Below are 15,258 nucleotides of genomic sequence, written 5' to 3'. Positions count from 1 at the left end.
TAAGTGTGATTGATTAAAAAAATCAAATACACGTATATTTAAACATATAGTTAACCCTAATTAACCAACTAAATAAAAATTTAATACAACGTCTACTTAATTCTAATTAACCTTGATATTATTTAAATTATTCAAATATGTATAGTCTAATTACAAAATATATGTAAAACAAAAAACCATTTTTTTTTTAAAAATACACATAAATCAAAATAATCATCAAACTAATAACCTAAACTTGAAAAAATGTAAAACTTAAAAGGAAAAACTACCGTAAATATGACATTTCGCTAATTTTCCTATACTAATACACACTTTTAATTGATCCAAAATAATACAAAGTTTGATATCATTTTTCCACCAACATACCTTTTTACTTGTAACCGGTTAAAGCATTTTCCTTTATTTTATTTTTTCAAAGGAATCAACTAAACTCCTTTACTACTTCATTTTTCTATTTACTCATTTACTTCTTCACACCTACACCTACTGCGTCATTTTACTACTTCACGCCTACATCAAACAAGACGAAGGATGCATGAAGATTATATCCCCAAGCTTAATCAAGCTTCATGACCGCAAATAAAGGTTAGTTTATTCATATTCATTGCATTATTTTCCCCAAATTCGTTGATGTACCAAAATTAGGGTTTTCAAAATTGAAAATTTGTTGCATTTCTTGATTACTTGTTCAATTTAACGAGTTGATTTCATCTAAATAAGTTTTTAATTTCGGTTTCTTGCTTGTTTATAGGCTAATCTTGTTGATTCAATTACGTTAAAGTTTTGGTATGGTGAAGTATTCAAAAAAATTAACTAAGACTCCTTTTGCAATTGATGTTCTGGATTGACATGATGATAATAATGGAGGAATACATGTTCAACATAAAATAAATTTACATTTGAAAATGAGAAGGGGAAAAAATGGAAGAAATTAAAAGAAGTGAACAAAGAAAGAGAATGTAACTGGAAAAATAAAAGAGATGGCTGCATAAAGTGAAGAATATAAAGTTAAGGGATGACAACATTATAGTGCAATAGTCATATTTGACCTCTTTCACCGGTTAAGGTATGCTAAGTGGAAAAATGAGGTCAAACTTCATATTATTCAGAATTAATTGAAAGTTCGTATTATTACAGGAAAATCAGTAAAAGGTCTTATTATTCACGGTCAGTTTTTTCAACTTAAAAACAACAATTACATACACAAATTAAATCACATTCAAATATAAATAATCATACAATTTTCAATCTACCATAAAAACTCTAATTAATCAAAATTAGTAATTAACACATAAAAATATCAAAACAACACTTGATATATAAATAGAAATCACCTTGGTATTTAGATGATAATGTTGTGAAATACAATTCGGTTATCTAATCTACAATGGAAAAAAATTTAGTAAAAAACTATTTAAAAAAAAGAAGCCCTAAAATATCATGAAGCTTGGAGAATTTAATAGTTAAAGAAATTAAAATGAGAAATTACCTTAAAAAACTTAGCCCTAAAAAAACGGGATTTCGTTCATGGGTTAGTTTGAAGACAACATCAAGATAAAGAAAAAGAAAGAAAAAGCCAGCAGTAAGATGAAGAAGAAAGAATTTCGTGGCTTTGAAGATGAACAAAAAGGTTGAAGAAGAAGGCGTACAAACAAAAAATCAGCAAGGTTGAAAACAAATGAAAATTTCATGGGATTTGTATACAGTGTAGGCGGGATTTCAACGGGCAAGAAAAATAAAGGTATTTGTTGCGGTTTTATAGAACCGCAACATATAATGTGTTATATGTATGTGTTATATGTTGTGGTTCTCAAAGAACCGTAGCATATACCCTTTTATTTTTGGCCTAATTTCTGCAATTAGTTTTGTTATGGGGTCAAATAAATAAACCCGTAATTTATTTAGTCAAACCCTAACCACCCCGCTCGGTTCAATAACTTCTTAAAATAACTACCCACTACTCATCATAACCTACCACTCACCCATCATACCCATGATTCCCACATTAATTCACCATCCAACCTCCATTCTACCATTATAAATACATGTCGCGTACATCATTTGCACGAGACTAAGCTTTTATATTGTTGTCGTTACACCACAATAAATATTCACCCTCCTACGTACAATCAATACTGAACCAAATATTCCTTCAATTGATCTGAACTCATCCTACAATCCGTTAATCTTGTATTCATTCATTATCATATATTCATTACTTTCTGTCTCTCGATCTGACTTGAGCGTCGGAGGGGTTTTCCGGAAAATAACCTCCCGGACAAGGCTAACGTTGTATTGCAGGATTTGAGGTCTCATCAGCGGAAGGATCATAAACATTTTCAGCATATTGATGGTTGTACCCAATTACACCTATCTCCAAGTATTTTAAGTGTCTTTTGCACTTCCTCGTTTCATGACCGAAACAGTTTGGCGCTGTCTGTGGGGACTGAACGAAAAGTCATGGCTTCCAAAGAAATCCAACACAAACCGCTACCGTGCATAGCACAGATACAGACACTTTAGCGGGTCACGCTAACAATCAAGCCGTGACTTGCCGTGATCTGGACATGCTAGCACGAAACCTCACTGCCGCCTTTTCCGAACAACTCCGCAGATACCCAATTTTATGGCGTATAACTATCTCATCATTTTTTTTTCGGTGGGTATAAGTCAGGAACTGTAATGGAGTAATGTTTGGGAGTATTTGCTATATCTTTTGCTGGTTGGATTTATAAAAAAAAAAAAAAAAAAGGTCCAAGTTAATATTTGGATCGTCCTTTGAAATCTTCTTGCATCACAAGCTAACGAAGTGAAATAACCGTCTTGGGGCATTATTGCATTTTTAATATACATTAAAACTTTATTAAAGTTCAGCTATTATTCTTTATATTCATAATAACATTATTAGGGCTGAAAGTTATTAGATTTTTCATTGCAAGATCAGAATTCATATTCAACTCAATCAATTGAGTTAACAATCCAATAGAGAAGAAGCTTAATCCAACTTCTTTTATACTGAGAATTGGATGCAATTATTAATTCCTATCAGTAATTAATTCCCATTAACATGTACTTTCCAATCATGATTATATTTTGTATATCACCAAATTCATTCGGTTATCACCACTCAACAAACCAAATCATCAGATTTCCTTTCAGCTTACGGACCCGGTCCGGTCTCGCCTAAACCCGGTAGGGTCCTGCGATTTCTGCTTTCTGGAAACTCTCAACATACGGACCCGGTCCGGTCTTCCAGAAACCCGGTCCGGTCCTGCTTTAATAACCGTTTTTCCGCACGGTTTTTATTTTATGATGAGGAATGTAACAAGCAAAAAAAGAAAACATTTTTTTTCTCTGTTTTTAGATACTATTAACTCTTCACTTTTGGGAGAAAAACTTGATCGAGAATATTTGGGCCAAATCATTTCAAGTGTTTGTCATTATTCAAGGATATAAAGTTGGATCTTATTGCTCTTATTCATCAATGTATACCGTTTCAATGTTGAGTTCAGTTTGATGCACCTTCTAAAGGGTTATTAGATCCGTAGAACGTTTCCAAACCAACTTCAATCGACTAAAAATTTCAGTCCTAATGTTGAAGTTCGGTTTGATGCACATTCTAAAGGATTAGATGACCCATAGAACGTTTCCAAACTAGCTTAAACTAAGTGGTTTCGGTCTAAAGGACCATCATCTTATCTTTACTGTGCCGTATGTGAATATTTCCTGAATTTTTCTCGGCACCCATTATTTTTGGGGATTCGGAAATTATTTGTTAATGATGAAGATTTGATTTGAAGATCATTTTGCTATGAGGAAAAGAAGGTTCCCACTCGTGTGTGACCGTCTAATTATGTGATATATTATATCCAGCTCTTTAATTTCACCATTTTTTGTCAACTCCAGCTATGTGACCGTCTAATTAATAAGCTATATATCATAAGCGATTCGGATGCGATGAGTCATTCTGTACCATCGAATAGCCGGATTCTCTTGTCTAAGGTTATTATACAAGTTTTGTCTTTTTCCGTATCATCAATTTGTCCGAAATATTAAAAACTCAGACCCCCCCAAGGGCCTCCAATAATTTCGCAAAATTGTCTAAGTATTGAAAGTAGCCGAGTTATGCTACATCTGAATCATCGAAGACCCGGTTGAGTAATTGTCATGACGTATTATCATAAAGTCGGACCCAAATTTGGTTTGATGCACCTTCTAAAGGGTTATTAGATTCATAGGACGTTTCCAAACCAACTTCAACTGACCAAAAAAATTCAGTCTCATTGTTGAAGTTCGGTTTGATGCACTATGTAAAGGATTAGATAACCCGTAGAACGTTTCCGAACTAGCTTCAGCTACGTGATTTCAATCTGAAAAAATTACTCCAAATATTGCCCAATTCAATGTATTGGCTGAATCCGAATATGATCCGACGGTGGTTCAAACTGAGGTGACTCGATGCATGGAGAAAAATCATCATCCTCGCCTTCTAATGAAATGCTACATAAAGGATGCAAATCTTTGATTAGTATTGCCAAGTGAAGAATATATTATATTAATCTGATGATGATCATATGGTTATTCTTACTTTTATTCATCAACGTATATCGGGTGTTCCGTATTTGTTGTATTCATAGGTCGATATGGAAAGTGATCAAGTATGATATTGACACCTATTAAAAGAATTATTTATTATTTATGCGTGGAAATTCAATACTTCACCATTATTATTCTTAATATATTGGGTTTTACTTATATGTGGTTTTCAATGATGAGTGTATAAAGTCATCTGAGCTTTCACCTAGTTTGAAAGTCATATTATTATTAATGTCCCAACATGTGGGCATTATTCGTCATATTATGGAATCATCTAAGCTTTCATCTAGTTTGAAAGTCATATTATTATTGAAGTCCCAAAATGATTGATTTTGGGCGATATTTTCAAAGTATTTATCTTGATTATCAAACTTTCACCTAGTTTGAAAGTGAAATCCTTGCGAGTGTCACCTAGCTTGGTAACTCGGACTCTTATTAAGCCCCAAAACGAGTGATTTTGGGTGTTATTTGTCAATGTATTCATAGCGAGTATCACCTAGCTTGATAACTCAATCACTTATTAAGCGGACCTATGTCCGATCAATATATTCATCAATGTTTTCGAAGGATTCACCTAGTATGATTCCTTATCTAAGTCCCGGATGATTGACACCCGATCAAAATATTCATCAATGTTTTCAAAGGATTCACCTAGTTTGATTCCTTATCTAAGTCCCGGATGATTGATGGCTGGGCAATGCGGACTTATGTCCGATCCAAATATTCCTTAAATGCAGACTTATGTCTGATCCGAATATTCATCAATGCTTTCGATGGATTCATCTAGTATGATTCCTTATCTAAGTCACAGGTGTTTGACTGTCAGGCCGTATCGTTATATCAAGCTCAAATGTCGAATCATCATATCAGGCTCAAATGCCGAATCATCATATCAAGCTCTAAAGTCGAATCATCAAAAGTGGCCCAAAGGCCAAACATTTATAATTCATGGGGCTTCCACCATCATGGGCCCATCGAGGCAAGAATTCGAAGTTTATCTTATTCAGACCTTATTGCATGGTTTCTTCCGAATATTTATTTGATCTGCATCACAGGTATGATTTTTTCCGCATAAAGACTGATACCCTCGCTACATTAAATTCCCTCATCTATTGCTCTTCATGCGTGGGGCTAATGTTATGGGGTCAAATAAATAAACCCGTAATTTATTTAGTCAAACCCTAACCACCCCGCTCGGTTCAATAACTTCTTAAAATAACTACCCACTACTCATCATAACCTACCACTCACCCATCATACCCATGATTCCCACATTAATTTACCATCCAACCTCCATTCTACCATTATAAATACATGTCGCGTACATCATTTGCACGGGACTAAGCTTTTATATTGTTGTCGTTACACCACAATAAATATTCACCCTCCTACGTACAATCTATACTGAACCAAATATTCCTTCAATTGATCTGAACTCATCCTACAATCTGTTAATCTTGTATTCATTCATCATCATATATTCATTACTTTCTATCTCTCGATCTGACTTGAGCGTCGGAGGGGTTTTCCGGGAAATAACCCCTCGGACAAGGCTAACGTTGTATTGCAGGATTTGAGGTCTCATCAGCGGAAGGATCATAAACATTTTCAGCATATTGATGGTTGTACCCGATTACATCTATCTCCAGGTATTTTAAGTGTCTTTTGCATTTCCTCGTTTCATGACCGAAACAAGTTTTATGTGTGTAACTAAAAAAAACTGCAGCATATAAGACGTGATAGAATGTTTTTTTCCACTAGTGAATAAAACCATCTACAAAGATATACAAATCATAAAAACTTATAATATTTTGTTGTATTCTAGTAAATAGATTTTTTGTATTTCTTTCTGTTGATCCACTAGTACAAAGCTTGAAGTAAAGGATTGTATATATTCAATAATAATAGTTGGAAGTTGTAGTTATATTAAATGTTGGGTAGTAGTAAAGTTGATTTGAAGAAAAAGTAAAAATGTCATTATGATATGGCTCTTTATTAAAGTTTGAGTATGTTAGACATTAGAAATAAATGATAGGTAAAAGATAAAGTTTTTTAATGAAGTACGTAGTACACTTTGCTCTCTTCACGAAGTTGTATTATGTAGTGCACATTTTTTATAAATCCCGAAAGTCATCCGACTAAAAAATAAACCATATTCAAAATTATTTTTCGACAATTCAACCAACAATATATATCATTAATAATAATAATAATAATAATAATAATAATAATAATAATTATTATTATTATTATTATTATTATTATTATTATTTTTTATTTTATTTTATTTTATTTTTTTGATGTAAAGGTAATAAAATTAATCATATCAAGACTATTATTATTATTATTACTATTATTTTGAAGAAGAAAGAAATTTTCATTAGAAAAAACAAACATTTACAAGGAATAGCCCAAATATGCACAACTGACTTCTATTATTATTAAGTTTAGGCGTTTTACAAACAACAGTCTCAATTTTTTTTTTTTTTGCGAACAACAACCTTTAAATTTATAAACACGACAACAATACAACCATTTTACCGGAATCCGACCACTTACTCAAAAGATAACCCGCTGAACCCTTTAATTTATCTTTGACTTACCTTTTTAGCTTTGACTAAACTCATAGTTACTCTTTAACCCAACTCTCAAGTACCCTTCATCTTCTTAAATTTCGTATTTCATCTTTTTTAATTTCCTTTCTTCAAAGACTCTATTTTTATAGTATTGTGCCCCATCCTTACTTTCACGTAAAAATTGTTCATCAAGTTATAAACTTAACCACCGAAAAAATTGCATTTATGAAAAAGCAAATCTTTCACAATCCCACTGATAAAATAAAAGAATAATTGAGAATTACAGCCTTAAAGTTTAGCTATTTTACAAATTACAACATTAATGTTTATTTTTTGAGAATCACAGCCATCAAAGTGTCAAAGTTTTTCAGGTTTAAGCCAAAACACAGAATTTCGACCACTTTGGCGGTCGGAATTTTAGGTTAAATGATCGGAGTTCTGTATTTTTGGCCTGAACATGTAAACTTTGAGAATTTGATGGCTGTAATTTGCAAAAAATAAACATTAAGGCTGTAATTCACAAAAGTGCTAAATTTTAAGGCTATAATTCGCAAAAAATATATTGAGGCTGTAATTCGCAAAAGCGCTAAACTTTAAAGCTGTAATTGGTAAATTATTCTAAATAATAATGTTATGGTATAATCTAATTGGTCTGTTCTGACCTGATCTGATTTGGTCTAATCTGATTTGATCTAGTCTGATTTAGTCTAGCCTGGTCTAGTCTAAAAAATTTATACCTGATCTGAATAGCTCTGACCTGATCTAAATAGTTTGATCTAATCTGAATCTAAGAAAAATAAATAATAAGTCAAAATAAATAAATTGAAGAGAACAAGGCCTTAATCCATGAGGGACATCATTGATTTATTTTTCCATTTGTGGTTGAGAATGTACTAGGTGTCAATTCAATCCATACGGATATTTAGCATTGATGTACATAGGGATGGCCACGGAGCGGGTTACCCGGAACCGAACCGTTTAAAACCGTTCCGGAACCGGAGCCTTTCGCGACAGGCTCCGATCCGGGGAACCGTGAAACCGCCGGAAAAAAAGTTTGCCGGAACTGTGAAACCGTCGGAAAAACATAGCTTGAACAAGACCTAAGAACCGCGGGCCGGAACCAGAACCGGTCCGGGTGAACCGGCCCAAATGTTCCATTGAACCGGAACAGGTACCGGTCCGGTTGAACCGGCCCAACGGTTCCATGGAACCGGAACCAGAAATATAGCCGTTTCTAGCCGTTGCAACTTTTTCTATAAATACACATCACTTTCAATTATTTTCATTCACAACTTATCTCTCTCCTACTCTCTCTACTTATTCTCTCTACTTAATTACTTAATTACGCAATTATTCTCTTAATTACATAATTAGTCTTTTAATTATTTCTTAATTTAGTTAATTACATAATTAGTCTATTAATTATTTATTTATTTCTTAATTCTATTATTATTTCAATATTATCATGTCTTCTTTTTGAAAAAAGCCTCTAAAAAGTTTACTAAAATGGCAAAATCATTGGGAGGTTCTAGCTCCTTCAAAAGAAAGATCACTTCAACTCCGTCGGTATCAACAACACCTTCGATTAGCAACTATAATTATGAACCAAATTATCCAGAAGGGTACGACCAAGAATTACACAATTATGCAGAAGAAGTGGAAAGAGAAATACAAATTGATGAAGAAAAAGAACAAGAAGAGGAACCAACGACCCCAATTGAGATACATAGATCTCGACAGTCATCAACAAGATCACATGAAGAACAACTAAAACAACAACAACAAAGACAAGCTCGTGGTAAACGAGTCAATTTCCAAACTATTGGTTAGTTTTATAATTTTATTCTTCAAATTGATTAAATTTTAAACTATTATTTATTTATACATACATTATATATTCATATTATATAAATCAAGAATGTATTAAAAATTCATTTATTGTGTTTTATGAATACGTGTTAGGTGCTGGTACGGGATCTTTAACAAACATTTGGCAAAGAAGCATGGAATCACAAAAGAAACTCATGCAGCAAGCGGCAACGGGACCACAAGTGGAAGTCGACAATGGGACATTCCCAGCACAGGTATGCCTTTTAAATATAATCATAATGATATGATTGATGAATTTTCTAAATATGTAATTTGTGATGAATTGTCATTTAACCATGGTGAAAGTAGGGCATACGAGCATTACACTAGAAAAACTTTGCAAACCACAATATAGAGCAATCCCTAGGAATACTCTTAAACGACGCACAATTAAATTATATGAATCAATGTGCTATGAATTAGTAGAAATGTTTAAATCTTTTAATGGTAGGGTTAGCATAACAACTGATATTTGGTTTGCTCCCCCACCTTTAGAAGCTTATATGTGTGTAACAGCACATTGGATAGATCAAAATTGGATTATTCAAAAAAGAATAATTGCTTTTGAGACAATGCTCGAAAGACATACGGGTGAAAACATAAAATACAGATTAGTAGAGATATGTAAAGAATGGAATTTATTAGATGAGATATTTTGTTGTTTTACCGATAATGCAACCGCCAACATTAAATGCATCGGACTTTTGTATAACGAACCTGCATTTAGTTTTATCCTTGGGGGTAAATTATTACACGTACGTTGTTGTGCTCATAGAGTAAACTTATCTTGCCAAGCGGGTATAAAACAATTAAGTGATGTACATAATTATGTTGGAACTTGTAAAAAACTTTTAGTAGAACTTTATGATTACTATGCTAGTGTATATAACCCAAGTCGCGATACATCTAGGCGTGCTAGCGTCTTGGCACATCCCTCTTATTATAATTCCGTAATAGCTAACATAATAAGCCAAGATGATAGTAGGATTATCTTCTTCTTCACTCTCCACTTCATATTTAGAATTAGATAATTATCTTAAACATCACTTTGAAATTGACCAAGGTAGCTATAATATTTTAGAAAGGTGGAAAGAAAAATCTATAAAATTTCTCATATTATCGAGAATTGCAAAGGATATCCTTGCAATTCCTGCTTCTACGATTGCGTCGAAGTCTGCTTTTAGTGCAGGTAGAAGAGTTTTAGACGAAAAGAGATCTCGTCTTGCTCCACATAGTGTACAATATGTGTTTGCAAGAAAGATTGGGATCAAGCGGAGCTTCGAACACAAGGACTAAAGAACGATGATGATCAAGGCGATGATGATGATCCATGGATGATGATGGATACATCTGCATCATCGTCAGGAGGAGAGTCAGCGGAAGCATCTAACCAACCAGATGATGATGACGAAGACGAATAGGGTCAATCGGACAACGATCAATCAACATTCAACAACTACAAATAAAAGGTATGACAAAGAACTACGTGGGCTTTGATTCTTTCGGGATACGTAGGCAGCTTAGTATTCCTTTGGGTACTAGGTTCAAGTCCATTTTCTCCCTCTTTTTTTATTAATCATCTTTATCGTTTCTTATTAATTTATTTTTTCATTCTTTTTAGTAAATATTTTAATAACGATAACAAGTAATGAATTTCACTAATAATCAAGTAATCATCAAAGGTACATCTGCATTATTATATTATTTTTATATTATATTTAAAGGAAAATTAAAAATGGAACCGATGGTCCGACCCGCCCGACCCACGAGTTGGAACCGCCGGAACCGTCTCATGAACCGCCAAGGAACCGTTTGGAATCGCTCGAAACCGGAACGTTCGAATCAGGTTCCAAATGGAACCGGAACCGGATGGAACAGGAACGGAACCGACTCAACCCGAACCGTGGCCATCACTAGATGTACAAGATGGGAGTAATCCCAGATTGTGTATAGATTTATGAATATACTCTAAATGAGGAAGAATTGTTGGACATTTAGAGTATAAAAAAAGTTCATATACCACTCGTTTGGTTGTAGTTTGTAACAAGTGTGCTCATAAACCCTTTTCTTCCCTCCAATTCTCTCCTTTTTTATCTTAAATTGCTATCCAAACAAAATGTTTATGTAATTTCGTTAGAATTTTGTTTGATAAGGTTTATGATTACTAGTTTACTATGATTATCTTTTTCTTCACAATATTTTTCGCATTCATTACTATCATAAAAACGATACAACACATACTATTAAAATTAACCCTAAATTCATTAATCTAATTATCACCATCTAATAACAACAAGCATAATTGGATTCAAACTGGTTTTTGAGATAATTTTATTTAGGATTGGAGACACTACTGATTTTATCAGTGAAATCCACCTTTAAAAGCATTCCATGAACTCTTGAAAAAAGTGAGCTATTTTTTAATATTTTTTATAAAAGCCATGTTTTTGATAAAAAAAATTAACAAAAATAAAAATAAACTAATTTCCAAAAGACATTTTTCTTAAATTCGAACAAAACTTAACCTGAGAGGGAAACACTCGATGTTAATAACGGTAACCCATAAAAAGGTCAAATATAAATCAAAAATATAACATAAAAATTGTAAAAGAGGAATTGTTAGATGATACTAAAAGTGAACAATTCCATTTTAGTTTTACAGAATTTCCATATGATAGATTTTAGTTTTCATGAAACATTATTAGTAGCACTTTTGTAAGATTTTTCCACATGGTAGCATCTAATTTATGCACTATCTAACTGCCGTAGTATTTTCTGTTAAATTCTTGTTAATTTCTGTTTAATTCATCATTTTGTAAAATTTTTCCGCATGGTAGCATCCAATTTTGCTCTTAAATGTTTAATTCACCAAATTAACGTTTCATTCACCGATTAATTTAACAAAGCTCTTAAATGTTGTAACTATTTTATTTTCATTTCAAATTATTGGCATTATAAAGTTCAAAAGGTGCATTATAAATACTAATAAATAAGTCAAAAGGTGCATTTTATAAGCTCAAAAAGTGTATTTCATAAGTTTAAAAAGTGCATTCTAAGCACTAATACGTATCTACTTAATTGTTACAACATTTAAGAGCGTTGATACATTAATCAGTGAATTAAACATTAAAATAGTGAATTAAACATTTAAGAGCAAAAATAAAATGCTACCAAGTGGAAAAATCTTACAAAATGATGAATTAAACGTAAATTAACAAGAATTTAACGGAAAATACTACGGCTTAGATAGTGCATAAAATGAATGCTACAATGTGGAAAAATCTTACACAAGTGCTACCACTAGCGTTTCATGAAAATTAGATGATACCATGTGGAATCTCCCTTAATTTTATTTGTTTTTAATTTCATTCTCATCACACAACTCATCTTCATTATTCTTTGGAGCATCTTCTTCGCTTTCATCCATCATTTTCCATCGGTTCTAAGAACTTGCGAACGTGATCTCAATAACACCACCAACTCATCTTCAATAAGCATTCATCATTTTACCAACATATATTATCTTTAATCATTACGGTTAACAATTACTAACCATCATCACAATCTTCACTATCAATTATATCCATTTTCCTTTCATTCTGTTAAATTAGTATCATGAAGGAATAAAATAGACTAATAATAATCCTAGATACATGTAAACCCATGAAATTATATATAACAACATCATAAACATAAATTATGTATAAACAATAGTGGCCATGTTTAATGTTAGAAGACCTCTTGATCGAAGTGCAAGTTAGGGCTTACAAATGCAATGTATTGTATTTTATGTGATCCCTTTATGTCGCCATAGATGAGAACTAGATACATAAATTGTAACTACTAAATTAAAACGATATCACATCACTTTAATTTTTTTCGTGTCATGAACATTCCGAATTTCATCTCTGATTATTCTCATTCTTTCTTATGTCTATTATACATAGACTAATATGAGAACAAAAAGATGTGCCTTTTCACTTAGTGCAATCACTAACAAACACATATATTAGGGTCATAATATTTCACAAATGAACTTTAGTGTAATATATCTAATTTATCCTGTCATCAAAATAGATCATTACAACGATATGTACATTTTATACTATTCATGACATTATCGTCATTAAGCCTAATGTATCTTTGATACACCAATTTGGCATTGACTTACAAATGATGATTAACCCGTTTTCTTTATAACATATCAGGTCAAATATAAATTTGAACAAATTTGATGGTTGTTTATTTGGTGGTTCTTAGAAAATAATTATCAAACACAAGAATAGGATTATCAAACAAGTATGATAAAAGACTAGTAAAGGGAACTAAGTTGAGAATGCATGAATCGAGATAAACATAAAAATAAAGTCTTGGTGGTATGATGGGCAGAACTTCTATATCTTACTCTACTAAGGCTAAAGGTGAAATCAAGTAAATGACCTAGCGTCAAAGATAGGATTATTCATGGGTCGTGAACAAGAATAGGTTGATTGTTGCTAAGGTTTGAACTCATCGTCTCACTAAACTAGGTTCTTTTGGAGGTAGAAGTGACCCTTGATCATGCACCATGGCCCATATGACAATAACTCTAAGACGTTTCTCAATCAACACTCGAAACATGTATTTTTTACTCATAAGTCCCCCTATTAGAGGGAGATCTACTTACTCATCATGGTATAAGAAAATAACAACTCTATTTTTAGAATGTTTTTAACTAAAAAATGTAAGAATAACAATAAAAGTTAAACTCAACAAAATAACTCCTAAACATGAGTTTCTAGAGTTAAACCAACAAACTAGGCAAGAAGTAGAATTTACAACAAGCGAACGAAGTAATGGAAACCATCCCGCAGAAATAACTTACTACCACTTTTGAGGTGGAGTAAAACCATGGACTAAAATGAAGAAATATTGAACTCTTTAATTAATAAACCAACAAACCTTTGAATTCTTGGGGTTGATGTTTTCAAAAGTGCCCTTCAAAAACTCAATGTTTGATTACAATAACCATTAGAATTAATATAACAAGAACTTGAACTAATTAAAGCTCTAAGGTAGAAGAAAAGTGATAATGAGAAAAACTATGCCAGAAGATATAATAGATGTTAAATGATTCAGTGATAAAGAAGATGTAATGGGATTAATGTGTGGAGAAATGGCAAAACTCTAAAGCATGCTTTTATAGAACAAAAAATCAAAAGGTTAGGGTTAGGGCCAACCACCATCATCAATGATTCCCAACAAATTTTCATACTTTTCTCTAAGCTAAACATGAAGGAAGATGGTGTAAATAGCTCTTCATTGTGTTCAAAAATAGGAGAATAACATAGAAGAGGAAGAAATGGGAAAGTGGAACTACGAACCCTGAGTCTACGGAGTGTCACCATCAACACCAAGGGTGACTTCAAGGTTGAGGAACTACGAATGTTTAGGGTAGCACATATGTACAATGCATTTCTATAGATCCATCAGCTGCAACCAGCAAGCGGCATGATTTCATCATATGATTATCAAGTCTTGAAATTGTTACAATATTTACCAAATCAGAAACTTATGATCAAATTCATCCATAATATTGTTTCGAAAATATTCAAAAACATACATTTTGATTCTTAAAAAAAATCAGTATATGTGTATCGTCATTTTTGATTTCAATCGTGTTGATTTTGAGATATAAAATGGTCAAATTCTTGCATTAATTAATCCATTTGATTTCAATTGTTAATCGAAGAGAAACTTAGGTTTTTGTGATTTGTTATTTCAAAACAGAATTGGACATTTTTTTTTATATTCGTGAAGTATATATACAACAGCTATATATGCTATTTTTAGGGTTTATATGCAATTTGAGACAAATCAAATTCACCAGAACCCGTTACCAATTTTAAATCACTTCTTCCAGTGAATTTAGATTCTAAGATGTAAATTTTTAATGTGGAAAATCCTCACTAACCAATAGGACAAGCATTATGCTTTACCCATACTAATGGCCATAGATGATTCGAGTTGGGCCAATTTTGATTTCAATTCTAATTTTAAAATATGGAGCCTAATTCGGGTCTTAGGTTTTGATTCTGGGTCTTAGTAGTTCAACTCTTGAGTTGGGCAAGTTGGACTATCAGCTCAAATATGACTTTTGCATCAAATATAATTAAAAAATTCATATAAAATATCAAAATAATACAAACCATTGTTCACTATATTGAAATTCATTACA

At 32.4% G+C, this 15,258-nt stretch overlaps 1 protein-coding gene across 3 annotated transcripts; it reads left to right on the top strand.

Moving 5' to 3' along the window:
• Positions 1 to 428: 428 nt before the first annotated feature.
• Positions 429 to 15,024, top strand: LOC130799650 (uncharacterized). Of its 3 annotated transcripts, XR_009039318.1 has the most exons (5): positions 429 to 585; positions 8,659 to 8,997; positions 9,135 to 9,256; positions 10,176 to 10,510; positions 10,766 to 15,024. XR_009039318.1 is itself a non-coding variant. In XM_057662817.1 (4 exons), exons 1-4 carry the CDS (start codon positions 570 to 572, stop codon positions 10,335 to 10,337), a joined length of 639 nt encoding a protein of 212 aa, XP_057518800.1. In that variant the 5' UTR covers positions 429 to 569; the 3' UTR covers positions 10,338 to 10,570. The 3 variants fall into 3 exon arrangements, 2 of the variants coding, with proteins under 2 accessions (XP_057518800.1, XP_057518801.1); XM_057662817.1 differs by lacking the exon at positions 10,766 to 15,024 and having other exon boundaries at positions 10,176 to 10,570; XM_057662818.1 differs by lacking the exon at positions 10,766 to 15,024 and having other exon boundaries at positions 430 to 585; positions 10,231 to 10,571.
• Positions 15,025 to 15,258: the final 234 nt, after the last annotated feature.

The sequence above is a fragment of the Amaranthus tricolor genome, chromosome 14 (genome assembly GCF_026212465.1).
Source record: "Amaranthus tricolor cultivar Red isolate AtriRed21 chromosome 14, ASM2621246v1, whole genome shotgun sequence".
NCBI lineage: Eukaryota > Viridiplantae > Streptophyta > Magnoliopsida > Caryophyllales > Amaranthaceae > Amaranthus > Amaranthus tricolor.
The sequence above is the reverse complement of the archived record's forward strand: the minus strand, read 5'-3'. Positions and strand labels throughout refer to the sequence as shown.

Excerpts from the sequence above, each read along its gene's own strand:
- LOC130799650 (XM_057662817.1), top strand. Across the intron at positions 8,998-9,134 it reads AGTCAATTTCCAAACTATTG|GTGCTGGTACGGGATCTTTA; the intron begins GTTAGTTTTATA and ends AATACGTGTTAG. Across the intron at positions 9,257-10,175 it reads ATGGGACATTCCCAGCACAG|GATATCCTTGCAATTCCTGC; the intron begins GTATGCCTTTTA and ends AGAATTGCAAAG.